Source organism: Anthonomus grandis, chromosome 7 (assembly GCF_022605725.1).
Source record: "Anthonomus grandis grandis chromosome 7, icAntGran1.3, whole genome shotgun sequence".
Taxonomy (NCBI): domain Eukaryota; kingdom Metazoa; phylum Arthropoda; class Insecta; order Coleoptera; family Curculionidae; genus Anthonomus; species Anthonomus grandis.
This window is the reverse complement of record NC_065552.1, coordinates 3,908,987-3,936,792: the sequence shown is the minus strand read 5'-3', so window position 1 is coordinate 3,936,792 and position 27,806 is coordinate 3,908,987. Positions and strand designations below refer to the sequence as shown.

Here is a 27,806-nt window from a genome sequence, read left to right as displayed (position 1 = left end):
GGTGAAGAAACCTTATCGTGCTATGATGACACAGTTTTTTCTGCTTCATTTGGAAGCCACATATCATATCGCCCGTGAAACATTAATGATCTTATAGAAGTTTGCTCCTGATCGTATCATTTTTTAATTTGGTGACCAGAATTGGGCTACATGCTCTTGCGATTTAGCGCCTTTAGACTTTTGGATGGGTTGTCTGTTGATGGTTGATGCTGGGTTATCGGGTGTCACAGGTTAATGCAAATAACCCTGAACCATCGAAGAATTGAAACCGGCAATTAGTCGCTGTAACAATGAAGATATTTTGTTTAAAAACCATACTTTATTGAGCCCTGACATCTTGCGCTCTACTGAAACACCCGTCATATAGAGCCATTTATTATATAAGTCAACATATAAACTTACAAATTCTGAACAATAAAGATGTTTGTATTACGTAAAAAATCCCTTTCATATTAATTGAATTCTAACACGACCTTTAAATGTAAATATTATTAAATATTTTATTATTATTCACCACACTCCCATAAAAGATGTGTGAATAAATTAAAAATTAACAGTTAGGTAGTGTTATGAAATTTTATAAATATTTAAGCTGTTCTACTGGTTTTGTTTTATGTTTTATGACGCAACTACATAGAAATGGTTTTTTCATTTTGACGAGGAAGGCACATTTGTGATCTTTTAATATTTAACGTACTTAAGTGCCCGTGAACTTACGGTGAAATATTTAAAAAATCACATTTTTCATTGGTGTTTTTAGAGTGTAAGTAGCTGTCCAGCTTATTTTAATTTTTTCTTAATAATGCCCCTAATGATTTCATCTTTCACTTGTGTATTAGAGAATGACAGTCTAATATCAATGACAATGTATAAGGCAAAGAAGAGCATATCTAAACATTTTTATGATCCTATAAGTTCCCAAAAATTAACTATTTTGTTTGCTGATAGCCAATCAATCAATACACACTTTTGACAATAACTATAATATAATTGTAATGTGTAAAATAAAGACAAACGTATTTCATTAACAGAGTCTAAGGCACGATTAAAAATGAACCCAAAACCGATAAGTCAGATTTTAAATGTAATAAACCTGTTTTATTTAATACAAAAAGTGATAAGTTACTCGCCATGTTACAGAAAGACTGACCAATGTCAATCACCTTGTATAAGATAAAAAGGAGAATTCTTTAGTTGCGATACGTTCTATATAGTAAAGCTTGACAATAATATTCAAAAATTACCGCCAAAACTGTAAGAAATATCATAAACTGCACTGCGGCAAAACCGTGTTATGCGCTGTTAAAAAGAGAAAGTGCTTCAAGGATATGAAAGTTTGTTCTTCGCACCATCATCGAGCGACTTAAAAAAATTACCATTCTGTTGCAGGTTGTACCGTTGATCTTATGTGGGAAAACTAGAAATGTAGAAAAAGCCGAAATATCGTTTTAACCCTTTTTTTCAACCTGAAATACTCGCGAAGATGATTGTTATAGTGGGTTGCAGCATAGTGATCTTAGCCACGATTGTGGCTATAATGAGATCGAAGAAACCGTTGAAGGTGATATTGGCCGAAGCTAAGTTCGAGATGTTGTACAACATTTTGGGATCGAAATATTTGATGCACGATTTTCTTATGAGGAAGAAAAATAGGGTTGGTGAGTGTATAAAAAATACAATAAAAGTCATTAAGTCGTAAAATAATTTGGCACTTAAGTTAGTTGTTATTTCAAGTAAATATCGAGAATAAATATATCTATCAAAGGGCTTCTTTTGTTGAGATGACAATTACATTTTTATTGAGATAATAGTACAATTGCGAAGATGTCGAACAATTCACAGAAATAATAATAATTTTTTATGAAGATAATTTAAGAATTGATATTCAGGTATACTCAAATTTTCCTTAATGTTTAAAATTTGTTTGATTTTATATTTTCCAGAGCAGGTTTAAAAGCTGTTGCATTTTTTCTATGCAATTTAAGAACCTTTTTTTTAATTTTTTTAAGCTCTTAATTGTTTAAGTCATATTTTATTTTTTTCAGTCACTTCCTTCATTTTTAATTCATTTCTTCCAGTTTAACTGTCTGGAAGAAATCACTTATTACTTTGAAATGTTTGCAATGTAGTGAAGTATAAGCCATTCTGTTTTGATTCTTCCTTTTTGTTAATATTTCCCATGCAGTTAAGTTGGTTTTTTTCATTAACAGGTAAATTTATTTTCTTCTTCCTGGCATTTGTACAATATTTTCAAGGCAATTATAGTCTGACTTCTAAGATGTTTTAGTGAATTAGAAGGTTAAACTTCAATTGGTGTGCCTGGAAGAAATTCATAAATATATTTTTAAGGTAGTAACAGTCTCGGGAAGAAAATTACTGATTTTTTCTAGGCAGATGATGTGATTCTTATAAGCAATTCAAGTCAATGACTGCACGTTTTAAGTGGCAGTCCGATTTTGCTGCCTTAACAGAGCAGTCAAGGTATTTTGAGGCACTGAAGTTCATTCTTATTTTTTCTCATAGGTTTCTTTCATTTAAAAAGTTTGTAAATTTTTCTCAGTTGTTAATATCCAAACATTATCCCAGATAGTTGAGTCCCAGGTAGTGTTTTTTACAGTCAGTGTCTGAATAATTTACAGGATGGAGGATGATTGGCAACTAAAAGTGTTGAATTATATCTTGGATTCATTGAAAACCAATCAGTGTAAAAAATGCCTGCTTTGCCTATTTCTCAGTTAGATGGGTTAACGCAGTTTTTTCATCAGTAATTTTAAAAGTTTATAGATTTTGAATTATTTAAAAAATTTGGTTTCAATATTATCTTAGGAGTAAAAAACCGAATATTTCTGTCAACAGTGCTTCTAAAGATTTAACCAAAACATAGTTTTCCAATCTAGCACTAGGAAAAACTATTGTATTTATCACAGCAGTGAATTAATAAGAGTTGACCAAACTAGTGATTGTAAGTAAGTAGTTTAAGTAAAGTTCATCATTTTGAAGAAGTCGAATTTTACAGATTCGTCGACTCGAAACCAATAAGGTTATGTTTTGCTATAAAGTTTAAAAAATACTAAGCTGTGATTTTAAGAATTAGTAAATCTGATACCAGTAAAAATTGCATTGATTGACCTTAGAAAAAGTAAATAGTTTATCTCATTATTAATTTAAAGGTTCACCTATACTAAGAAAAAAAATTGTTTTACATTCCTTTAACTTTCGAGTAAATAATTAATTTATTTAAGCAGTGATGTAAAGATTCACCGGGACTCAGAGTGTTCAAAACAAAAACACTCCCTCAATTTATTTGGTTCTTATTGAATTTTTAATTAGTGCGGATATTTACTTAAACATTACGGAATTGCGTCCAGTATACCGATGTTGCAAAATAATCCAATGCGAATATAAAACTGACCCTAGTCAATGTGTCAACACTGTCAACGTCAAAAACGTTTATGAGGTGGTGGCGGGAATGCAAACAGAAATTCCAAAAAAAAAAAAAAGAAAATGAACAAATACATTTTAATAGTACATAATTAATCAATCCAGTTTAAAATAAGCCTACTACTAGCCTTACTACTCAATTGAGGACATTTTAGCCACACAAGAAAGGACTCCATGCAATTTTTTCCAAGAGGTTCCTCGGATGAGTAAATCAGCCTTAATTGGTTCTATTTTTGTCCCTTTACTAGTTACTTTGACATATTCTTTAGGTAAACTAATCCCATCTACAGAGGAAAAAGATCTTAAGGCAGACACAGAACTAGAATTGCCCATATGGTTGGTTTCAGAAATATCTACGGGTTGTCAGCCAGTTCATATATCTTTGGAAAAAGCACATTATACCAGTAATGAAACCAGTAACAAAATGGTTGTGTTCTCTTTTCGGTTTTAAACACTGACTTAAAACTTATCTCAGCAGTAATTTAGAGGTTCATAGAAAATTGCTTAATTATAAAGGCTTACCTTGATACAGAGAAAATGTTTTATTATAGTAAGCTTCCTCGCCTCCTTAAATTGACTTTTTTGCAAAATGTTAGGGTTTGTCAGAACTTGTGTGTGAAGTAAAAGTCATTTAAGTAAGAAAATCAGTAATGTATCTAATGTGTTTCTGGATTACTGCTGATTGTTAAGATAATTAATTAGTTTGTTTTTTTTAAATACTTTCTTTTTCTTTCAAATATTCTCGCCTATTAAAAATGTACTAGCTAATAGTTTCTTTGTTTTTGTTTACAAACTCGATGTTTTTCATTATAAAGTTTCTAATTCTTTGAACTGTGTTGTCTTTTTTGTATTTATATTTGAACAAAGGCTGTTAATTCTTGCCTATTTTAAGGAAAGGGACTTTTCCGTATTTGGGTGTGGAAATCCATGTCTTTATTTCAGTACCTGAGTTTTGACGAACCCTCACATTTTCCAAACATAAATGTTTTATTTTCTTATAACCGTCAACAGAATCGTTTTATTTTAAGATGTTTTAAAGGTTACTACTCTTGGACACTGTTTACTTTTTTAATATATAATCTTAGAAAAAATTATTATTTATGCCAATAATGCTTGTTTGATTTTTTTATAACCGAGAAACACAGAAGTCATATACAGCTCACCAATATACAGTGTGGTGACTTTAACTGGAATAAATTCAGTTAAAACTAATCAAATTTTATCTCGCAAAATTCCTGAGACCCGTCGATTTTTGTTTATTTTTTTTTTACATTTCAAGATAGTTTTTGTATTTTTTCACCTACAGGGGGGGTCCAAATCAACCCTAATTTTTTTTTCAAATGGAAAGCCACTTTTTTTTAAACTCTTATTGAAAAGAGCCCTTTTTCTTGACTAAATTGCCCTATTTACTTTTGTGATTATCTAAAGGAGAAATACGAAAAAAAAACCATTAAATTATTAAAAGTTGCGTTTAATGTATAAGATGCTCAAAATGAGCACCATTTAGCATTTTGAGCACCCAAGACGATAATAAAATTCGTTTCTGACATTTTCTAACACTTCTGATATTTGATATTTGTCGGATTTCTTGCCTAATACGTTCTTTGAGTTCGTCTAGGTTTCCTCATATAAAGTTGACTTTTCAAATGTCCCCACAGAAAAAAATCAAGTGGGGTGAGATCGGGAGAACGTGCACCTCTTCTACCAATCCATCTGTTTGGAAAATTGTCATCTAAATACTGGCGTACATTACGGGCATAATGCGGGGGAGCACCATCTTGTTGCATCCAGATTCTTTCATCATACAAATCTGGATCGAACTGACTCGGATATAAGGCACGTAAGACTGGAACTAGTTCATGTTCAAGAAATTCTAGATATCTTTCCCCAGTTAAAGTATCATTGAAGAATATGGGCCCTATAACTTGCCTGCCAATTATGCCAGCCCAAACATTAGTTTTCTGGGGATATTGTGTATTAGTTTCCCTTACCCAGTGTGGGTTCTCGTCAGACCAGTAGCGTCAGTTCTGCTTATTAATATGGCCATTTAGGGTGAATGTAGCCTCATCAGAAAAAAGGATCCACTCCGAAGATATGCGATTTTCGTCAATGGCGTTCATCATTAATTCACAGAACTGAACTCTGCGATCTGGATCGTCTTCCAATAACTCTTAAACGGGTTACATTTTATAAGGTCGTTTGTTTGCACTTTTTAAAATTTTTAGCACAGATTTATGTACAGAATAGTTTTCGCGAGCTACTCTTCTGGCTGCACTTGCACTGCACGGGTTTTCTTCTATCGCTAACAATACATTTAATTGGGTGTTGTCATCGATTTTAGAAGACCTTTGTCTTGAAACATCCCTCACGTGCCCGACTTCTCGAAATCTGCTTTCGATTTCACTAACCGTACCTTGGTTAATAGGTGGCAAATCTGAATATTTCTGCCTGAATAAGTGGACAACCTCTAGCTGAGTACGACTTCTGTCCCCATAGTCAATCATCATTAAGATTTCAATCTTGTGGGATTCGGATAAATAAGGCATTTTTTCAATATAAGTTAACTTATTTAACAACTGGTTGAAATTCACTTTAACAGTGACACTACAACAATGTCAGGAAATGTCTCGATACCAATAAAATAAACAAACACGCCAAAATTTAACCAACACAAAATATTTTGAGACTTAATAATTTAATGGTTTTTATTTTTTTTTTTCGTATTTCTCCTTTAGATAATCACAAAAGTAAATAGGGCAATTTAATCAGGAAAAAGGGCTCTTTTCAATGAGAGTTTAAAAAAAGTGGCTTTCCATTTGAAAAAAAAAAGTTTGGGTTAATTTGGACTGTAGGTGAAAAAATACAAAAACTATCTTGAAATGTAAAAAAAAAATAAACAAAAATCGACGGGTCAGGAATTTTGCGAGATAAAATTTGATTAGTTTTAACTGAATTTATTCCAGTTAAAGTCACCACACTGTATATCTTTTTACATTCTTCAATATCAGAAATCAATTTCTTATCTTGGTTGCCTTGAGCTAATGATGAGACTTAACAAGTAGAAATACACACAAAACCTTGCTAAAATTAGCATTTATGTGATCCAAACTAAATATATCGCGTTTAAAACTGGTGGAGCTTACCCCGAATAACAAAGACAGGATCAGCACTTGTTACTCAGCAGCTTATATTGAATCTGCCTTCATTAGGAAACCATATCGCGCCATTCATAGAAGAAAGTCATAACTTAAAAATTTCATTTCATAGAAAATCATAGAAACAGCTTATTATGTAGGTGAAAAATCGTAACAACGTTTACATGAAAACAGTACCGTGAGATGGCACTGAGGTGTCCTTTTACAACTCATTAAATTAAATGAGTGGTTCTGCAGAAGAACGACACTTCTAACTTAATTCGCAAGTTAGATTATTGCTCTGGTCTTAATTATATGGAAGAAGATCGTAATTGAAAAAGTGTAGACAACTATGATTTAGAAGCTGTTCTGCTATGCTGCAAGGGAAATGTATGTCCACAAGCAATACACCATATAGTAGTGTCGTTAAATGTAATTGTGTTTATTCAAAAATTTCTGGATTTGGTGTATATATCAATAGTATATGGTCAAGGTATATTTCGGCATAAAAACAGTTCCTCAAATAAAAAGAAACTCAAGAATACGAATTTGCTCAAAACTAATCGAGGATTTAAAAAATAAATTTATTTTAGAAAAATGCAGCGGTGTCCTGTTTTTTTATTAAAAGATATTTACGATAGACCCCTTACGGAGGCCACTGGTAATTTTTTTTTATGTACGTCAAAAAAATTCTTATGATACATAAAACACATCTGAAAAAAAAATGTACATTGGTAGTAGAGTTATTTAAAAAAAAAAAAAAATTTTCACCCTGTGTTTCTGATTTTTTTCTGGAAGAATCATCCTGTAGAGTTTGTCAGTAGAATTCCTGAACATCCGGTATAATATGCCACAATTTAGGCTTAAGTAAATACCTTTATTATAAACTCCATATCAACAATTATTTAACGATTAAAATAAAGGTTTTATACTGGTTTTTTATAACTAAAAATTCAACATTTTGTTGATGGTAAGTATATTTATTTTGAAGTTCATTCTATCAAACGTATTTTGTAAATGACTTTAAATGGTATACAATATACCATACCTAAAGGTTTAACTTTTATGAAATAATAATTATTAACATGTAATAAACCTTCTTGTTAAATGTGAATAACGTATATCACGCGGACATTTTATCAGATATTTATCGTTGAAGTTTAACCAAAAATGTACACCTGGTGTAGGCCAAGAATAAACGTTTATTTAACTGTCGTGTGTTGCTTGAGTCTTTTTTACTACAATTCTAAATTAAATGTTAAATTTTCTCTTTTATGACGATCTTGAATTTGTATTTTACTCAGACATTTGGTCAGCAACAATTCAAGTACATAATTTTTTGGATATGTATGTTCTAAAAAATCATGATGATTAGATTTATATTCCCTTAATTCAATTCGATTCAAGTAGAGAATGGTGCTCATTATGTGTTGCACCCTTAGAACATTGAATACCAATACAATACTAGTGTATTTAACGTTCTAAGGTTGCAGGCAGCTTCTTTATACGTTTTAGATTTAATTTTAATCTAAAAGATATAAATTGAAGGATTGGAAATTTCGTTCGAGACGAAAAATTGGGCGGCACGAATTTTCCATTTTCGGTTTTTAAAAAGTCGCATTCTCAGACAGAATTTTCGCCAAAATAGTTCGGCATTATCACTGACTATTAAACTTGAATACAAGTTTAAAATAAAAAGAAAAATTTCAAATTTATTTCAATGTCACATTAATAAAAAAAATTCAATATTTTTTTACAGAAAGGCACAATATAATATAAGACGGAAGACTTAAATTTAAAAAAATAAAAAATGCATTTTTAGTTGTAGAAGAATGACACATGTAGTTATCACGTCTTTCACATTTAAATGGCACATCACCTGTTATCCACAATATTTTGACCTTGAACCACAATAAAAGCATTTAATTTATCTGCAATGCTAAATTTATACAAAAAACTTAAAGAAACTCTCTTCTTTTCAAATTATGTAATGGTCATCTTAACTGCCCAGAACATATAGCACAAATTTTGCAAAGAAAGAGCTTTTATATAGAACATTCTCTTGGTTTATCTTTACCCATTTGAATCTATGGAATGTAGATCTCTTTAACATGTCTCCTCGTCATTTTAAAAAATATTTGTCAAATAATATTGTCAATCTATTTAATATTTCTTGTACTTTTTTATACATATTTTACGATTACTTATTAGTTAAGTTGTTATACCTTTATTATTTATATGTTTTTTAGCTATGTCATGTTGATATATGATTATTATTATTTTCTACTACACATGCATTTTTATTACGTATATTTTCATATATTGTCTATCTGAATTTGAATTCATTATTTTTATTCTGAATTTAGATTTACCAATGAAGTCCGGCAAGACGGCCTTAATTACCGGCGGTACTCGGGGCATCGGCCTTTCGGTAGTTAAACATTTACTCAAATGTGATATTAACGTAATTATAGGTAAGCAATCTCTAATTATTTGATTTTAATCATTAATTTAATTAGTACTTAATGATCATTTTTAGGTTGTAGAAACGTACAGGCAGCAGAAAATTTACTGCCGAAAATCCGCGAAGAAGACGAGATCAAAACGGGCAACATCGAAGTCCATCAGTTGGACATCAGCGTGCTCGAATCGGTGCGAAAATTCGCCGAAAAAGTGAAAAGCAAACACGAACAAATCGATTATTTAATTAACAATGGTACGTCTATGAACTCTAATCAAATCAAAATAAGCTTTATTGTTATAGACAAATATTTGTTGTAAACAAAGCAACTTAGAATTAATTTAAAAAAATTAACAAAGAAATGTATACAAAAAAAAGGAGGGAAATCAAAAGTAGACTCCACTAGGGGCATAAAACTCTTCAAGCTTTTAGTAGGTCTTCTCTGAAAAATACTTTTTTAGCCTATATCTAAAGCATGTGAGTGTTGCAAGTTCTGTAATATTGGAAGGGAAGTGAAAGATTTTAAAGACTATAATATTATAATTTTTTAATTTCTCACATTAAAAAAACTATTGATTTCTCAGATTATTTAGAATCTCCATCTATAATTAGCAAGAAAATTATGGGAAATTATGGGTTCAAAAAAGTGAAATTCTGATTCTTCTCAAAAACTATTGATTTTTCAGATTTTTTTTATTGATGCATGAAAATTGCTTTATCGATAGTGGTACGTACCAGTTTTTGAATCACATCTCTATCTATAATAGCAAGAAAATAATAGGCTTTTCTGAAAAGTGACCAAAGGAGGGAGAAAGTAAACTCAAAGTCTAAGTCTCATAAATCAAGCATCTATTTTAGGTTACGCTATTTGATATTTTAGTCAATAACGATACACGATGGTGTAAACTTATTTTATTGTATATTTTTTTATTTATGTGAGTGTGAGTCAGTGTGTGGCTTTCGTATTTAGATAGGTCTGATGATGCCCTAATGCGGCGAAACGCGTAACCTAAAATAGACGCTTGATTTATGAGACTTAGACTTTGAGTTTACTTTCTCCCTCCTTTAATCATTTACTTAAGTCTCTTTGAGAGTAATGGATGATTATTTTGAATTTTCTGAAAAATGATAAGTAAATCACAAAAATTTGAATTTGCTTTTTCTTAAAAACTATATATTTTTCATATATTTTTACTGATGCATAAAACTTGATTCATTGATTGCGGCACGTGTCAGTTTTTGAATCACGTTTCTATCTATAATAGCAAAGAAATTATGTGGTTTTTTGAAAATCACCTGTAACGCAAAAATGACTGAAAAGTAATTTTTTTTTTTAAATCACGTTTCTATCTATAATGGTAAGAAAATTATGAAATTTCCTGAGAATCATCTGAAACCGTGATTACTTGAAAAGTGAAATTTTTATTTTTCTCAAACACTATTGATTTCTTAATTTTTTTATTGATGCATAAAACTTGATTTATTGCTGCAGCAGGTGTCCGTCTTTGAATCACGTCTCTATTTATAATGACAAGGAAATTAAAAGGTTTTTTTGAAAATTTACCTGAAACGCAACAATGACCAAAAAGCTAAATTTTCATTTTTCTCGAAAACTATTATTTTTTCACATTTTTTTTAATGCACATATCTTGATTTATTAGTTACGATACATGCCAGTTTTTAAATCGGGTTTCTATCTATAATAGCAAGAAAACTATGGGATTTCCTGAAAATCATCTGAAACTCAAAAATGACCTAAAAGTGATTTTTTTATTTGTCTCGAAAACTTTTTTTTTTTCATATTTTTTATTGATGCAAAAAAAATGATTTATTGAGTGCGGCACTTGCCAGTTTTTAAATCATATTTCTATCTATAATAGTAAGAAAATAGTGGAATTTTCTGTAAATCACCTAAAACCCAAAAAGTGAAATTTTTGTTTTCCTCAAAAACTACTAATTCGTCACATTTTTTTATTAATTAATGCATATAAAAGTTGCTTTAGTAAGCGGGGCCTTCAAAAACTGGAATCACATTTCTATCTATAATAGCAAGAAAATTGTGGGGTTTTCTGAAAATCACCTGAAACACAAAACATTTGTAAAAAATTGGGATTTTCTTAAAAATTATTGATGCCTAAAAGTTCATTTATCGATTGTGGCATGTGCCTGTCTTTAAATCAGGTTTCTATCTAAAGAATGTAGAGTAATACTTAAATTGTTGTTATACACGTTTGGCGAGTTGAATCTTACGGATTGAGTTTTAATATATTAGACCTAATAGATAGAGAGTAGACAGAGAACGACTGTATCGGTAACCTCCCACCGATAGCGACGCCGATTCTCCGTATCGCTCGCAATGTGAATTTAATTTCGGCTCGAATGCTCCCAGCATAGAGTAATTAAAAGTATGATATTTTTAATATTCATTTCTCTATGGCTCGCAGTGATGTTTAGCAAGCGCTTGGAGATGGGTAGGTTAGCCTCGAATCAAGTATTGGAATTTTACGCGCACACGAAAGATAAAAATTTCTGTTGTTTTTTAACGGGCTCATAATCGCAAGTCAAAAAAACAACTTTAATATGCTCAAATCTTAAAAACCTTTGGTGAAAACTAAATACAATATTCTAAAATAAAATAAAACTCTTAAACAAAATAATAATTCTAATTAAATGGAATTATTTAATAAGGTGTTCAAATACACCTCCTTATTGGGCTTCACAGTATCCCAACCTGTCGTAAAATTCTCTACGTACATTGGCTAACATTTCAGGTGTAATGGACCTAGAAATATTATTAATTCTCGCAATTCGTCCCAATTAACGGCTCTTTCATGTCGGTGTTGGTAAAGAATTTCCGTCAAATAGCCCCATAAGAAGTAGTCGCAAGGCGTCAGATCTGGAGATCGCGGAGGCCATGGTATGGTACCTCTTGTGGAAATAAGCCGTTCAGGAAAAGTGTTTGTTAAATAGTCCTGCACTTGTCTAGCGTTGTGAGCGGGACATCCGTCTTGTTGAAACCAAATTTCCTCAAAATTAACATCCAAGTTTCGTACAGCGGGTATAATATTTTGTTGCAATAAAAGTAAATATCTCTCAGAGGTTAAGGTACCATCAATAAAAAAAGGCCCTACAATGTGATTGGCTAAAATACCAGCCCAAACATTTACCTTTTGCGGGTATTGAGTTCGTAATGGTACACTCAAATGTAGATTTTCCCGAGACCAATATCTCATGACTGAAGAATTATGTCGACCTAGTAATACTAAAGAAAATTTATCACAGAGCGCAAGTGAATTAATGATAACAAAATAATTCATTCGTTTCACCATGTACAAGAATAATTTTTTACAGAATGATACAGAATAGTTACGATAGTTATAGCAAATAGTTTTCTTTGTCATTGCTGTTACTGAATATAAGCCATACTTCCTGTGAATGTACTTGTACATTGTATTAACTGGTTAGCTATAGTTTTTATTTGGATAGTATAGAAACCTTTTTGTATATCTACTTCATATGACTGCATAATTCTTAATGGGCGATTTGAATATAAGCTTTTTATGAAATATCTTTAAAGTGATTACGTGGCATCATTACTTGAGATTTTTAACTTAATTGTAAAACTAGTTTAACTTTAATTGTCTCATATCTAAAAGTTCTTCTTTGAAAATCACCTGAAATGCAAAAATGACCAGAAAGTGAATTTCTGGATTTTTCCCAAAAACTGTTATACTAATATATAAACTATTATAACAATAATAAAGTTTATTTATGATAAACAAAGAAGTAGAAAATAACAAGCATATTTTAAACTGTTTCTCGTTATAAAGGTTTTATATACTAGACAAAATACAGATCAAAGCAAATTAACAAGCAAATCCAAGTAAAAAAGAAGAAAAAAAGTAATAATTCAATTATTTAAAACGCATCATAAGTATAATAACTAAACTACAGTAAGTCTATTTTTGAAAATAATATTTTTATTCAGGCTAAAATCGGGAAGTTTATTTGATAGTCGAGAAAAACCGCAACTTAAGGCAACTTTATATATTTGGACTTATGTAAAGAAAAGCTCGTTGATCTAGTGATAATTTGAACTTTTGAATTCTTATGTCTAGTATTATGGTTATGATTTTTAAACCTCAGTTTTAAAGTTATGTTTTGTACAAAAAGTTATCTCGTCTAAAAGTTCTTTGTAAAGTAATTTTGTTGATTTAAGCCAAAGGTTTAATATGTACATCGATGTAAATTTTTTAAATGGTGTATAAAAGTTACTTTATTGAATGAATGAATCGCATCTCTATCTCTAGCTTTGAAATTATAAAAGTATGGACTTTTTCAACTACATCTTAATCATACAATTTTGATATCTTTAGCTGGCATCATGTTTGGACCCCAAGTAGAATCCAGAGACGGTTACGAGTCCCAATTCGCCACAAACTACTTGGGGCATTTTCTACTCACGCATTTACTCTTACCGGAACTAAAAAAAGCCGGAACTGAAACATCCCATTCTAGGATAGTAAACGTTTCATCGTGCGCCCACGTTTTAGGCAACATCCATTTTGAAGATATAAATTTCAGGTAAGCTTAAAAAATTTCTTCTATGGTTCATCTATTGTTTACACTTTTACTTTTAGGAATCGCTATATTCCGGCTGAAGCTTACGCTCAGTCGAAACTGGCTCAAATATTATTTTCAAATTTTTTGAACGCGTTGATGGTAAAGGAGGGCGAGTATGTGCAAGTGCATTCGGTGCATCCCGGAGTTGTTAATACGGATTTGTTTAATGATACTAGTTTGAAGACGGTGGCGCCCTGGTTACCAAAGTTGTTTTTCAAGGTAAGTCACAATGGTCGGAATCCTTAAAAGGGTTTTGAGTTATAAAACCATGCTTGTAGTTAAAAAAAACTTTCTGAGTTAGGATCAATTCTCAAGTCAATCAAGACACAACCAAACTTGATTTTTATTCACTAGCATACGTTTTTGGGCATAATTTTGGAACCATTTAAAAATATCCTAATATTTTTTTACTGTATAGGTAATTAGGAATTCCTGATAATGGATTTGAGGGTAAAAACATTATTCGGGATTAAAGATTTAGATAGAATTTTTTATCGGACATTTTTTTTTAATTTCCTGTTTAAATTAATAATTTAAATAAATATTCTTAAAGGATTTTGAATAAGGGCATATAATTTCTGTCCAAATAGTTTTACATCAAAAAGCCTCTTGTAACTGAACATTATTTTAACGCTAAAATGAAGAAATTCTTGAGCCTGGGTTCAAAGGTTTACCTTGACTTCATTCACTGACGTAACATGTCAGTGAATTATTTAGGATGATTGAGGTTGGGATATATCCTATTATTAAATGGAGAAACCAACCATAAGGTGGCAAAACTATCAATAAAATAAATGGTTTAAAGTTGAAGAAGTAGTAGTAGTAGAAGCAGTAAATGGTTTAATTTTTTTTTTAATTTCAAACAAGTTTACCTTTATAGAATCTTACTTAACAGGTCACTTTTTATTTATTTCTTTCAACAAAAAACTGTTATTACAATATTGATACAATTACAATCAAGCACATATAGATGTTAAACATCTGTATGTGCAGTATCAAATAATTTTATTTATTTTTGGATATAAACTAAGATCATTTTCTAGTACGATAACAAAGGGTAAGAGAAAGAGCGAATTAGAGAGAAATATACCGAGTAAATTAAAGAATATATATACATGTTAACATGTACAGGGTGTCCCTTAAATAATGGTAACAGCAGATTTGTTTTAAAAAGTGGCATTTTCATAGTCCAACAGTCGAAGACAGCCAAGATACAGGGTGACAAACTTAATGTAATTTTTTTGAATTTTGGCCTTAAATTTAGTATTTATTCTTCGTTTTTAACCAAATTTGGACAATGCTTTTTTATATGTGTTCTGTATCACATTTAACTTTAATTTTTTGTTTCTATAACATGAATTTCTAATTCCAAGATTTAAGTTTAGAGGTTTTATTGATGATTGAATTTCCATTTAGCTTAAGACACAAGTCAACAAAAAGAAAATGCTCAATCCCAAAAAAGAAAAAATACAATAAAACTTATTACCATAATAAACAACACATAACACAAGAGGAAGACCAAATCTCTATTCCTCAAGAGAGTAAAAGGCAATTTAACAACAAGTTTGATGTATTTTTGTACTTTTAACATGTTGAATGATTGACTCCTTGTTAGAGGACTTTATTAAATACTAACATTTAATGCCTTTAATTCAACCAATAGTTTCTTGCGATTAATATTTTGCAATCATCATATATTAATAATAGAACTCTTTTTTAGAGAGGCATGTATTTCACTTTCGACAGCCTTATATTTACAATTTTTTTGTAAAATCTACGTATTTACAGCAATCGCATATTTAAAATAGTCTTCCAGGCACTCGGGCCTTCATCCGCAATTTCCGAATTTGTATTTCGTTTATTTATTTACACATGATAAACGAAAACTTCAACGCACTTGGAAGTAATTTCTCAATACTTCCAAGCATTTAAAGTTATTGCTCATTTCTTCCAGACACTTGACAGTCATTTCTCATTTTTTCAGGCTTCTTAGGTCTTTGATCATTTCTTTAAAACAGTTAAACTTGTTTCTTATCTTTTTGAGGTCTATAAATAGGAATAAGAAAGGACTGGAACAAATAACTTCAATCAAGAGCCAACGCAAGCACTAAAGATGCCATATACCAATTACTTGAGCATGTTTATGAGAGTATTAATGACAAACATTTGACTGTATCTATCTCGGTCAGGGCAGGATCCATCTCTTCTGCAGAGCGTTATTAACGAGGACTTGCACAAAATAAAATGCTGGTTTGATGAAAACAGGTTAGCTTTAAACACTTCTAAAACTAAATTTATGGTTTTTCCAAACACACTCTCCTAAAATATCCTTACAAATTCACAATAGTTTGGTTCAGAGAGTGGGTGAGTATAAGTTCCTGGGACTAATGATTGACCAAAACTTAAAGTAGGATGTTCACATTAACTAGCTTTTAAAAAGTCTATCATCAGCTATTTACGCAATAGGAACAGTAGCTATGGAAATTAATAACCCAGGCATCTTAAAAGAAGTATATCATGCCCTTTTTGAATCTCACCTAAGGTACATTCTGTTTCTTCTGCAGAAGAAAACTGTTAGGGTCTTATCATGTGCAGACTATAGGGACCACTGTAAACCTCTGTTTCGACACTACAAAATACTAACTCTATATGAGCTTATTTTGTTTGAAACATTTCGTCACTGTCATTACAATACTTTCCAACAAAGGGCCAATATACATAATTACCAAACACGTTCTGGACAAAACCTTCAGGTACCTCAGTCTCGGAGCACTTTAAGTAGAAACACTATTTTCCACTATGGAAAGCTCATGTATCATTTATTGCCTTTAAGGATTCGCAACTTGAATAGACGAAAATTTGATATTGTCATTAAAAAAGTTTTATTGAGATCTGCTAATTATTCTTTCACAGAATTTCTTGACCTATCTATACCTATATTGCGGAACATTGATGACTTGTAATTTGCGTGCATGTATGTCTAGGTTAATTTTACTTTATTACTGTACCTCTAAGGGTACAAATATAGTGGACCGGCGAGCCTCGAGTCTAGCCGTGATTCTAGCGGCGAGATTAAAAACTCGAAGAGATACATCCTATAGTAGAGCGACGCGTTTCGCATTTTAGTGAGAGACAAAACCTAAAGTCCAGTTACCAAGATGTTGTCGGATAGTGAGGACGAAATTCTTCTAGGTGGTGCCGCATTGCGAATTTTAGTACTTTTACAGTTAATAAAAGAAGAACGAAGTGTGGTGCCTACTACACTCTGTTTAGAGAACTAAAAAACCACCCTGAAAGATTTTTCAACTATGTGAGAATGGACTTATCTACATTTTCGTACATTCTGGAGCAGGTATAAGTATTTCTTCAAAAGAAATGCACAAATTTTCTGCGACAACCTATTTCGCCTGAAGAAAGACTTTTAGTTACTTTAAGGTAAGTAATTAACTACATAGTTTACAGGTTTACATAAATGGTATAATTTATTTTAAGGAAAATAATACACCTATTACAACTGTGTTTAGATTAAAATTAAAAAATATATTATTCTTTCACAGCTAAAGTTTCAATCTATGTTATATTATTGAAATTATAGTTTTCCTGTTGTAATACAGTTGAAGTAGAGTTAGGAAGTGTAGTTATTTAGGTCGAGTGCGTCGTAGTCTCGGTCGTAGTTATAATTAAACCCTTCCAACTGCGTACGATGTGATTGTGGTGGCTGTAAATTTTGTTTTTGTGGATAGGCATAACGTTGCACTATATTTTGAATTTCGTTTCTAAAAGCCAGTTTACGAGAGTCTTCAATTTTCTTGACATGGGGTATGAGACTGTCAAAAAAAAGCTTATCCTCATCGGGTGCCGATTTCGACCGAGGTTCTTCCGTTCGCTTCCTCTGTATGTAGTCCATTTTTTGTTTCTCAATTTCCAGGAGAGCATCAACTTGGTTTTTTCTAGTCCGACGTCTTGCTTGCAAAACTGTTCCGGATTCCTCATAAACCGAAGTAGCAGTGGATGTGGAAGGCGTGGGATATGACGAAGAGTTCAATTGAGTGCCTGAGTCGTGTAAACTGTTGTCATCTCCGCTGACGGATGGGACATTATCGGGCGACGCAGGACTATTTAACGATACGCTAGCAGAGTCTTCAAAATCATTGTCATCGGTTATAATAGAAAGATTGCTCTGGGAGCATTTGTTTGAAGTGGGTCCAATTAGACTTCGGTGCTGAACCTCCGGGATCCCCTGAGCGAGGAGGGGGTATTTTTTAAAGTTCTTGTCTAAAATAGTCTCTGAGACTTTTCCATTTTGCTTGTGCTTCTTTTGCTGGAATAAATAAAATTTGACGAAGAAAAACAGAATGCCAATCGTGCATTGATAATAATTATTTTTTACACTTTTGAGAGAACCCTGTGTACTTGCACGATCAAATTCATGTTTTATGACATAAGTTTTAAGATCAGTTTATAATGAAGGTAATATTATGTTAAAATTTTTCTTTCTTTTCTAGATATTTGGCAACCGGAGAATCCTACAAGAGTCTGTCATTTACATTTCGAATGGGAGCTGCAACGGTAGGCCAAATTGTAAAAGAAACAGTCACGGTATTATGGGAAGTTTTGCAACCTCAACATATGCCAGCACCTTCAACACAAGCTTTTCTTCAAATAAGTGATGATTATATGCGACTGTGGAATTTTCCCAGTTGTATTGGTGCTCTGGATGGGAAGCATATCAAAATTAAAAGTCCCAAGCACTCTGGTACAATGTATTACAATCATAAACAGTTCTATTCCATCGTTTTTCAAGCAGTATGCAACGCTCATTATGTTTTTACAATTATTGATGTCGGAGGTTTTGGAAAACAAAGCGATGGCGGCACTTTTCAAAGTTCTAATATGTATAAGTTACTTAAACAACAAAAATTGAAAATTCCCAAAGATAGCTTTCTTCCTAAAACAAATATTAAAGCGCCTTTCGTCTTTATTGCTGATGAAGCCTATCCACTTATGACGCATTTATTAAAACCATATAGTAGGCGAAACTTGACCCCAGAAAATATGAATATCAATATGCGTCTTTCAAGAGCGCGCAAAACAATTAAATGCGCATTTGGCCTTCTGTATTCAAAATGGCGCATATTGTCAAAAGCAATTGAAACAAATGAAGAAACTGTTGATCATATAATTAAAGCAATATGTATTTTGCATAACACCATCATCCATAAAAAAGGCTTTGAAAAACATTTAAAATTGGTAACTGACAGAGTTCTTCAAAATGTTGTGAACACACCAAGAGGCCGAGCTACTAATGAAGCTCAGTTTACGCGAGACACTTTTCAAGTGTATGTCAACTCCTTTCCTATCCAGTATACATAAATATTTAATTTTGAATAATATACTTTGCTTTTATTTTAATAAAACATATTAATATTTGACTTACCTGATATTTTACATTCCTTGGCTACGTCGGCCCATAACCGGTCTAAAACATATCTATTATGATGATCTGGATGTGATTGATCCCAAAGCGGTTTTAGATTATAAACACAAATTATAATATTTTCATTTATACTCATTTTCGGGCTATTCTTCACGGCCAACAAACGTACACTTGACCTGTAGTAACGTGTAGTATCGCTGCATATCATAAAATTTTAAATCTAGGCTCGTCGCTTCACTATATGCGCCTCTATTTGAATATACAGTAGTGGCCATAATTATAGCAACAAGTACATTTTTCCTTCAAATTATATGATGTGGTAGATTAGAAAAAAAACTGGTATATATTATGATGTATTTTTTACAAAGCTTTTTATTTATGTTTATTTTTTTGTTACTTTATAAAAGAAATAAAAAATGGGAATTTTTTTTAGGAAACGGGTTGGACAAAATTATAGCAACACATTTTAGAAAAATCAATTTATTTACTCTCCAAAGTCAAAATAAGATTACAATACAATAATATTCTTCAGTATTTAGTATAGTACCCTTTAGCCCTTATAACAGCAATGCATCTTTTTGGCATGGATAAAATAAGTTTGTTTATAACATCATGATCGATTGACAACCAAGTATCCTGAAGAGCTTCGAAAAGTTCTCCAGCATTTTTGAAATTCCTGGTTCTACACCTGTTATCCACAATTTCCCAAAGATTTTCTATTGGATTTAAATCCGGAGATTGGGAGGGCCACTTCATAACATTAATTTTTTCATCATGGAGAAACTCTTTTATTAGCCTTGAAGAATGTTTTGGATCATTGTCATGTTGAAATTGATATAACAGCGGCATATTTTCTTCAGAATAGGGTAACATAACATTCTTTAATATATCCTTGTACATAAATCGATCCATAATCCCTTCTATTCTGTGAAGAGGTCCCATACCATACCCCGAAAAACAGCCCCACATTAAAACTGAACCACCACCATGCTTAACTGTAGGAGAAGTGTACCGAGGATTAAATCTTTTGCCTACAGGACGTCGAACGTATGCAGCACCATCACTTTTAAATAAATTGAATTTTGATTCATCGCTAAAAATAACTCTGCAATAGTCCAGCCCTGGTGCTCTCGAGCAAATTCAAGTCGGGTCTTCACGTTCTTCTTGGAAAGAAGAGGCTTTTTTGCTGGTCTGCGTCCAAACAACTTATTTTCAAATAGACGCCGCCTTATGGATCGTTCACTAAGATCGGAACACCCACTGCCATCCAAAAGCCCTTTAATTTTTGAAGAGGAATGGGTTTTGCCTGGAAATCCGAACAATCATTTTGTCACTTTTTTTTGAAGTTTTCCGGGGACGTCCCGAATTTTTTTTGGGTACTACCAGCCCTGTGTTATTGTATCTTTTCACTATACGTGATACAACTGATCTGTGAAGAGCAAAATTGGATGACTGTTTGATGCCCGACTTATACTGATTAATTATTATGTTGCCTCACTTCAACAGACACGGTTTTACCACGACTCATACTGTTATTTAAATAAGTTAGTAACTACCAAGAAATCACAATATAAATTGTTTCAATATTGCACTTCAACAGATTGAAAGAGTACTAAATTTCAAATGTTGCTATAATTATGACCAGGTGAAATATTTGCAATTACAAATATTTATTGTCAGCAAAAAAACAGGTAGGCTTTTTTTTATTTGAATGAGAAATTTTGTTTAAATATTAAGAGGCCATCTAAACCAGTGGCGTACTTTTACGATTAAAACATACATATAATAGTTATTATTAAATATTAGTAAAATTCAGATTTGTTGCTATAATTTTGGCCACTACTGTAATTGCTTAAAATTTGTCTCGCCGCTCCACTATGTTTTTACCCTAAGTACACTTTGTAATTATTACATGTTTATTGTAAATTTAGGAATTCTTTGTAAATTGTACAGCAAAGTTGCTCTTCAATAAACTTTTGACTTGACTTCAACTGCCTGGAACAAATAAATTAAGTCCTTTTCTAAAGCAGTTGAAATAATTTATATCTATGTATGTAGTCGAGTATTTAAAAAAAGTAATCCTCAGTATAATCAATTAATATTTCCTTTTTTTAGACTCCAGATCAAGGCTCTTACCCCATACTTTACGCTTGCTTGTCACCACTTCTAGAAGGAAAAGGGGGCACTTACATACACAATTGCGTCGAGTTTACTCCCAGCGAAAAGGCCCTCGATGCAGATTTACAAGAGAAACTGTTCAATTTTACCAAAAAACTATTGGATATTGAAAAGTTCAGCACCTTATTGTAATGTTTTCCTTCTAAGTTAAATTTGTTACAACTAGTCAAAATTTCTATATTATTTTGTTAAATAAATACTGTTTTCCAAAAATAAAACAAACCGTTTTATTAAAGAATCCTGCCATCATCAATTTATTTATTAATATTTTCCATTTATTTATTACCAAATATCTAACGATTCAGATGATACATCTTATAATCATGTAAAAATAAATAATTCTATGAGTAAAAAAAAAAAACATGAAAAATGTCTTAGAGAATAAACGACCTTATAAAAATACTGTTTATGATCCTACAATGATGTTGTTGATGGGGATGTGGATCAGTTTGACGAAGAATCCGATGAAACCCATTATGCAGAAACCGATGGCTGTCGCTACAGCAATCTTTTGGAATTCTGGAAGAAAAAAAGAAAAATAGTTATTAGATTTAATTCATATGAGTCATATAATCGACAAATGGGTAAATAATTATATTTAAATCTACAGTTTAGGAGGTGTTTTTGTTTAATGGATATTTTGGCACAAATTTACTATGGTGCCCACAAAACTGAAGCTAAAAATATTGCTATAAGACATGCTCTTTAATTTGGTTCTGTTTTTTGCAACTGACCTTTTGACCAAAATGAAATAAATGATGCTATTGAAAAATAATGCAATTGGGCCTGAAGGATTACCATAAAGGCATACTTTGTGATAACTTGGATGCTGGCATACATTTTTTTAAAGGGCAAAAACAAAATCTACAGCTTCACAGAAACATTTAATAAAATGACAAAGGTTACATGTTTTTTGAGCATCATCAGGCCTATAATAATTAAAATGATGTAACCCCAAGAAAGGAAATTCAACAAAAACTTACTATGACATACACAAAACACCCAACATATAACTAAACAAAGCTTACAATAAAGTGGCACTATCTATGTATAAAGAACTTAACTAAACAATCAAATCACCTTATACATTCCAGAAATCTAACAATCATTTGAGAGTCTAATATTGTTTAAGGTCATTAAAAACTAGGTGGCCATCATATTGAAACCTTTCTTTCATTAACACAGGACAGATCTGGACTTTTAAAAGCTTACCAGCAACTTGCTGGAGACAATGGAAATTAGTAAAGCTTTTAAAAGCCAAGATCTGTCCTTGGTTAATGAAAGAAAGGTTTGAATTTGATGGACACCTAGTTTTTAATAACCTTAAATAATTTTAAACTCTCAAATGATTGTTAGATTTTGGGAATGTATAAGGTGATTTGATTGTAAGTTCTTTATACATAGATAGTTCCACTTTATTGTAAGCATTGTTTATTTATATCTTAGGTGTTTTGTGTATGTTATGGTAAGTTTTTTTTGAATTTCCTTTCTTCGGGTGACATCACCTTAATTATTATAGGTCTGATGATGCTCTAATCGGGCGAAACATGTAACCTTTCTCGTTTTATTAAATGTTTCTGTGATGCTGTAGATTTTGTGTTTTTGTCTTTTATAAAAAAAAATACTTTGTGATGACTATAGTTTTATACATGCATAATGTGGAGATTATTCTATAAGTGAAAGTTTATGAAGTGGATACCTAAAGTTTAATGTCCTTGTGTTATAATTATGCTCCGTTTTTGATTGGAAAAGATGTTTGTTCTAGAAAAGAAACATTAAACATTCAAATATATATAAGGCATATACAGTCATAATACCCAAATCTTTAAAGACTGAGCTACAACTTTGAAGAAAACCCTTTTTTTTTATAATTCTTATCAACCTTTTTTGAACAATAAAAACATGTTTTAACACACTATCTTTTCCCCAAAAACTTTGAATCTTGTTGCTTTTGTATGTTACATTGTTTTGTTGGAAACATTATAATATTTGTTTTTTTTTTGTTTAAAATTATTTTATTTGTATTAAACCAGTATGTGATCATGTCAAAGAATTCTTCTGTTTTATTTAATAAATCTTTTAATGATTTACCAGTAATAATAATATTGGTTAATGTCTGTTGTTGTAAAATGTGTATTCATTTCACATTTTAGGGTTTAAATATAATTAAATATATATAATAGATTTAAGGTTTAAGAATGATATCTAATCTTCTATCTCTAAATACTGAGAAAACTAATTTTGTTAACTTTGGTGTATAATAGAATCCTACCTATAGAGTAGGGACAAACATGTCTTACTTCCATTATTGCAAGCAAAATACTTAATGTCATTGCACCCAAGAAATAAAAAGAAATGCAATATAAAATATTTGGAAGTATTCTTGGATCAATGGAAAAAATCATATTAATTTCATAGATATAAAATTAGAAGGCAAGTAGTTTCCTATACTCTGTTGAAGAGATTTTACCAAGTTTTTGTAATCCACTAAATTATTAAAAGTTTTCCACTATAACCTAATGGAATTACTGCTTACTCTTTATTATGCAAGGATTTATTATTAAAACCATGTTGTTTAAGGATAAGATGTATCCAACAGAACTACTTTTTAATGGGGCTGACTTACAAAATCTAAGGCACTTCTATGTTAGAAATGTACATGGGGTTAATTTTAGAATTAGAAAATTTCATCAATGTATTATATTTAACTCCCTAGAATATATAAAAAGAATTGTATGAATTGGAAAGTTTAAGGCTGCAATTAAGGATTTGTTAGTAAAGCTAATCCTAAAGCATGTTTTTGTTGACATTATTTCATTTCATGTACAGTGTTTGTAATTGTTATGTGATTTGAAATAACGAGATTATTATAAAAAAAAAACATGCTTTATTGTTATTAATAAAGAAAAATTGTTCTAAACAAAGCTACCTTAAATTTCTACCACTAAACTTAACCACTACACCCCATACACACTCGAGTTCCAAAACAAACATCAGAAAACAATACATAAGAACAACAGAAAAAAAAATACATAAAAAGTAAATTAAATTCCATAATTATCCCCTCAAGTATAAGACAGCAAGGAATTCAAACCATACAAACAAATCAAATAAAATTCAAATACTGTAAACTTACACTTAGGGAAAATTAGAATGTGTGGACGTAGTATTCATCCAGTGAATAGCAAAATTTTTCGGTCAAAAGTATTTTCAATTTACGTTTAAAAGTGTCAATACATGTCGCCTCCCTGATTCCACCTGGTAAACGATTGAAAATTTTGATTCCCTCATAGAAAATAGATTTTTTAGTTAATGTGGAGGAGGGGATTGGAAGATTTAGATCGTTCACTTGACGCGTTAAGTATCTTGGATTTGGGGTTATACATTTAAAGGGATTTGCAAAAAGTAAGCAGGCCACTTCCTGAATGTGGAGGGAGAAGACAGTGTGTATGCCCAGCCTAACAAATAATGGGCGACAGGAATCTCTTGGTTTAGCCCCACAGATGTAACGTACAGCACGCTTCTGTAAAACAAGCAGCATTTGTACAAGGTAGGCAGCTGCATATTACCCCAGAAGCAAATGACATACCTAAGGTGAGATTCAATTAATGAAAAATATACAGATCTTTCAAACTGCATGCCCAGCTCCAGGGTAGCCGCTCTGACTGCAAAACAACCTGCAGACACCTTTTTGCAAGTACTGAGGATATACTCTTCAAATCTGAGTTCTCTGTCAATGAATATACCCAAAAATTTTGTATTATCAAACTGCTGAACTACTGAATTAGAAAAAGGCATGAGGTCTAGAGCATACTTAAAACACAATAATTTGGTTTTTTGAGGATTTAGTGACAGCAAGTTTGATTCAAACCAGAGATTTACTGCCTGAAGATCAGTTGCTAATGTAGTTCGCAGAGTATCTGTGTCTGGGCTGTGCCAAAGAAGTGTGGTATCATCGGCAAATAGAGTAAATTATCTGGGAGTAAAGCTCATGAAAAAAATTAAACATGGCATCATTGGTACTGGTATTTTCATGGAAGCTAAATTGAAGTCTGGTGAGGATGTTTTTGGACTTTAAAAAGGACATTATTCGATTTTTAACCAGTTTTTCGATTACCTTTAATAGCGTAGACAAGAGAGAGATGGGACAAAAGTTGGAAGGATTATCAAGAGCTCCACCCTTGTGAATTGGGATAACTTTAGCTGATTTTAGGCAAGATGGAAATATCCCGTTGCTCCAAGAAAGGTTAATTGCGTCAACTAGTGCCTTTAGCGCCGGTTCTGGAAGGTTGAGAAAAATCTTAGCTGAAAGGTTGTCCTCTCCAGTTGAATTTTTATTTTTTTCAGTATACAGAATATCCTTGAGTTCGTTTAGGTTTGTAGGTATAAAGAAGAAGGAATTTGGAATATGAATGGCTGGCATAAAGTGAAGAGGATCCACAGAAGGGTTCAAATTTTGCTGAAGTTGTAGAGCAATATTAGAAAAAAATTGTTAAAATCATTGGGAGAGACTTCAGGGCATTGTCTTGACTGCTTACCACAATTGTGACGAATATCATTAATAATTTTCCAACTCTCCTTATATTTGTTAGATGAACCACTTAAACGGTTGGAGTATAGTAAGTTTGCTTAGAGATTCTTATCAGACAACAATACAAGGCTTAGTAAAAATTGAAATAGTTATGAAAAACTGGAGTCAGTGAACTTTCTTATTGTGTGAAGAGATCTCAGATTTCTTGAAGATACTTTCAAACCCCTCGCGAACCAAGATTTTATAGGTTTGGATTTCGGTTTGATTTTAATCATTGGCAAGGAAGCATCAAAGATCCTAACAATTTTTGTGTGAAAGGAAGATAAATCGAAAATAGAATTCCAGGACTCAAGAGCTGAAAGTTGACGAAACTTATTAAAGTTATTAATACCAAAAATTCGACCATATCGCTGTGCAGATACACTACATTCCTTTTGTATATTTGCTATTTTACATAGTATAAACTCATGGTCTGATAAAGCAGAATTTGCGACTGTACACTCCACGGAGTCATATGGAAAATTAGAACAAATATAGTCAATAGTGGAGCTTGTTCACTGTGTTATACAAGTAGAATCTTTTACATGCATATGTATATTAAATGCCCCCATTAGATGATCGAGGCGCAGAGTAAAGACAGAATTTTTATCATTAAAGTTTATATTAAAGTCTCCTGTAAGAACTATGTAAGCCGCCGAAGGAATTTTAAATAAAAGTGCCTCTAATTTTAAAAAGAATTCGCTGCAGTCTCCTAGAGGAGATCTATAAATACAAATTACATATAAGTTTATGGATTTGGAGTAAATTACAGCAAATTCAAAAGTCATTTCCTTTAGATGGTTAAATTTATCTACCTGTTGAAAAGAGTTGTGTTCAAAAGTTTTTACATAATAATATCATACATCGACCATGAGAAGACAAAATCCGACAAAATAACATAATTTGGTAGATCAATAAGCTCACCCAGTTTAAGCCAGTGCTCAGTAAGTAATAAAATACTAGGATAGTTTAGGTCATGCAAAAAAAAAAGTAAAAGTTCACTAGATTTATGTCGCAGAGATTGAATATTTAACAACATTAGAGTTATTATTATCATAACCGCTCAAAAATGTTTCTTTAGCAAAGTTAAGGTGGTAGATTCAATTTTGCCTCTATGTGTCCTACATCTCCATAAATGATGTTTTGTAACATGTTTTGCCAAATTAATGATAGTCTTACAAAACTAATTCATTCTATATAGTGCAAGCCTCACTGTATAAGTAATGTAAAGAACTTTCAAAAAAATATATTTAATTTAGTTTAAGTTGGCGATGATATAAAATTGGCTTACTTACTATCTATAATAGAGTCATATAACTAAGAGCTAAATATTTACCTTTTCTGTCTGGCTTGGTGCACCTTTTGACCAATCTGATTGAGTCTTTGGCAAATTGACGGCCAGGTTCAAGGAAGTTTACTACTTGATCCATTTTCTAAAAGAAAACCCTTCTTATTTACTATATAATGAGTATGGTGATTCTTCTTGAGGGTGGTTTAAAGGGAGTTATACCACAAAAGTTATGTTTTGTCTTTAGTTAGGCTCAAAGACCATATGTTGATCCTTATAGCCAAAAATCATAATTTCATCAAAAATATGTATAGTATTTTAATGGGAGAATTGTTGGCTTGCTATATACAACCCAAAAGAATAAATCTAAGAAAATACTAATAGGTTATTGTATAATTTCAAATAGTATGGGGAAATTAAAACTGGGCATAGTTCCAACACATTTTTAGGTAAAAGTACTTACAAAAAACAGCAAATTATTTTAGTAAATCCTAACTGAATAACTTACCTTTAAAGTTAATAATGCAATGTGCTACCTTTTTAGCAAAATAATCTGCAAATAACAGCTCTTACAAGTCACAAGTGAACAACAAAATCGAAACGTTTTGACAATTTTTTGGGGCCACGTCACGACGACAGCCAAAACCGTATGACGTGGAGCGTGTTGGAAGAGG

At 31.6% G+C, this 27,806-nt stretch overlaps 2 protein-coding genes across 6 annotated transcripts in view; one reads left to right on the top strand and one right to left on the bottom strand.

Annotated features, from left to right (window-relative positions):
• Positions 1-21,496, top strand: part of LOC126738651 (dehydrogenase/reductase SDR family member on chromosome X-like) — a 26,142-nt gene extending 4,646 nt beyond the window's left edge. Inside the window, exons 1-8 of one of the 3 annotated variants that reach the window (XR_007661411.1) lie at positions 612-763; positions 1,390-1,658; positions 8,942-9,049; positions 9,115-9,291; positions 13,413-13,620; positions 13,677-13,878; positions 15,704-15,924; positions 21,212-21,347. Coding sequence is in view for 2 of the 3 variants with exons in the window: in XM_050444077.1 (XP_050300034.1) it covers positions 1,484-1,658; positions 8,942-9,049; positions 9,115-9,291; positions 13,413-13,620; positions 13,677-13,878; positions 21,212-21,406 (1,065 nt within the window). In the remaining variant the exon portion in view is untranslated. Of the gene's footprint in view, positions 1-611; positions 764-1,389; positions 1,659-8,941; positions 9,050-9,114; positions 9,292-13,412; positions 13,621-13,676; positions 13,879-15,703; positions 15,925-21,211 lie in introns of those variants that run through there. The other 2 variants (XM_050444076.1, XM_050444077.1) reach the window with 2 other exon arrangements.
• LOC126738655 (protein transport protein Sec61 subunit gamma) lies at positions 21,488-27,806 on the bottom strand. 3 transcript variants are annotated; one of them, XM_050444081.1, is made up of 3 exons: positions 27,648-27,806; positions 27,181-27,281; positions 21,488-21,793 (listed from the first exon to the last, which is right to left on the bottom strand). In XM_050444081.1, the coding sequence occupies exons 2-3, from the start codon at positions 27,272-27,274 to the stop codon at positions 21,681-21,683; spliced, it is 207 nt and encodes a 68-aa protein (XP_050300038.1). In that variant the 5' UTR covers positions 27,275-27,281; positions 27,648-27,806; the 3' UTR covers positions 21,488-21,680. The 3 variants fall into 3 exon arrangements, with proteins under 3 accessions (XP_050300038.1, XP_050300040.1, XP_050300039.1); XM_050444083.1 differs by having other exon boundaries at positions 27,181-27,277; positions 27,669-27,799; XM_050444082.1 differs by having other exon boundaries at positions 27,181-27,277; positions 27,641-27,792.

Excerpts from the sequence above, each read along its gene's own strand:
- LOC126738655 (XM_050444081.1), bottom strand. The coding sequence starts at position 27,274 with ATGGATCAAGTAGTAAACTTCCTTGAACCTGGCCGTCAATTTGCCAAA. Across the intron at positions 21,794-27,180 it reads CACCAAGCCAGACAGAAAAG|AATTCCAAAAGATTGCTGTA; the intron begins GTAAATATTTAG and ends TTTTTCTTCCAG.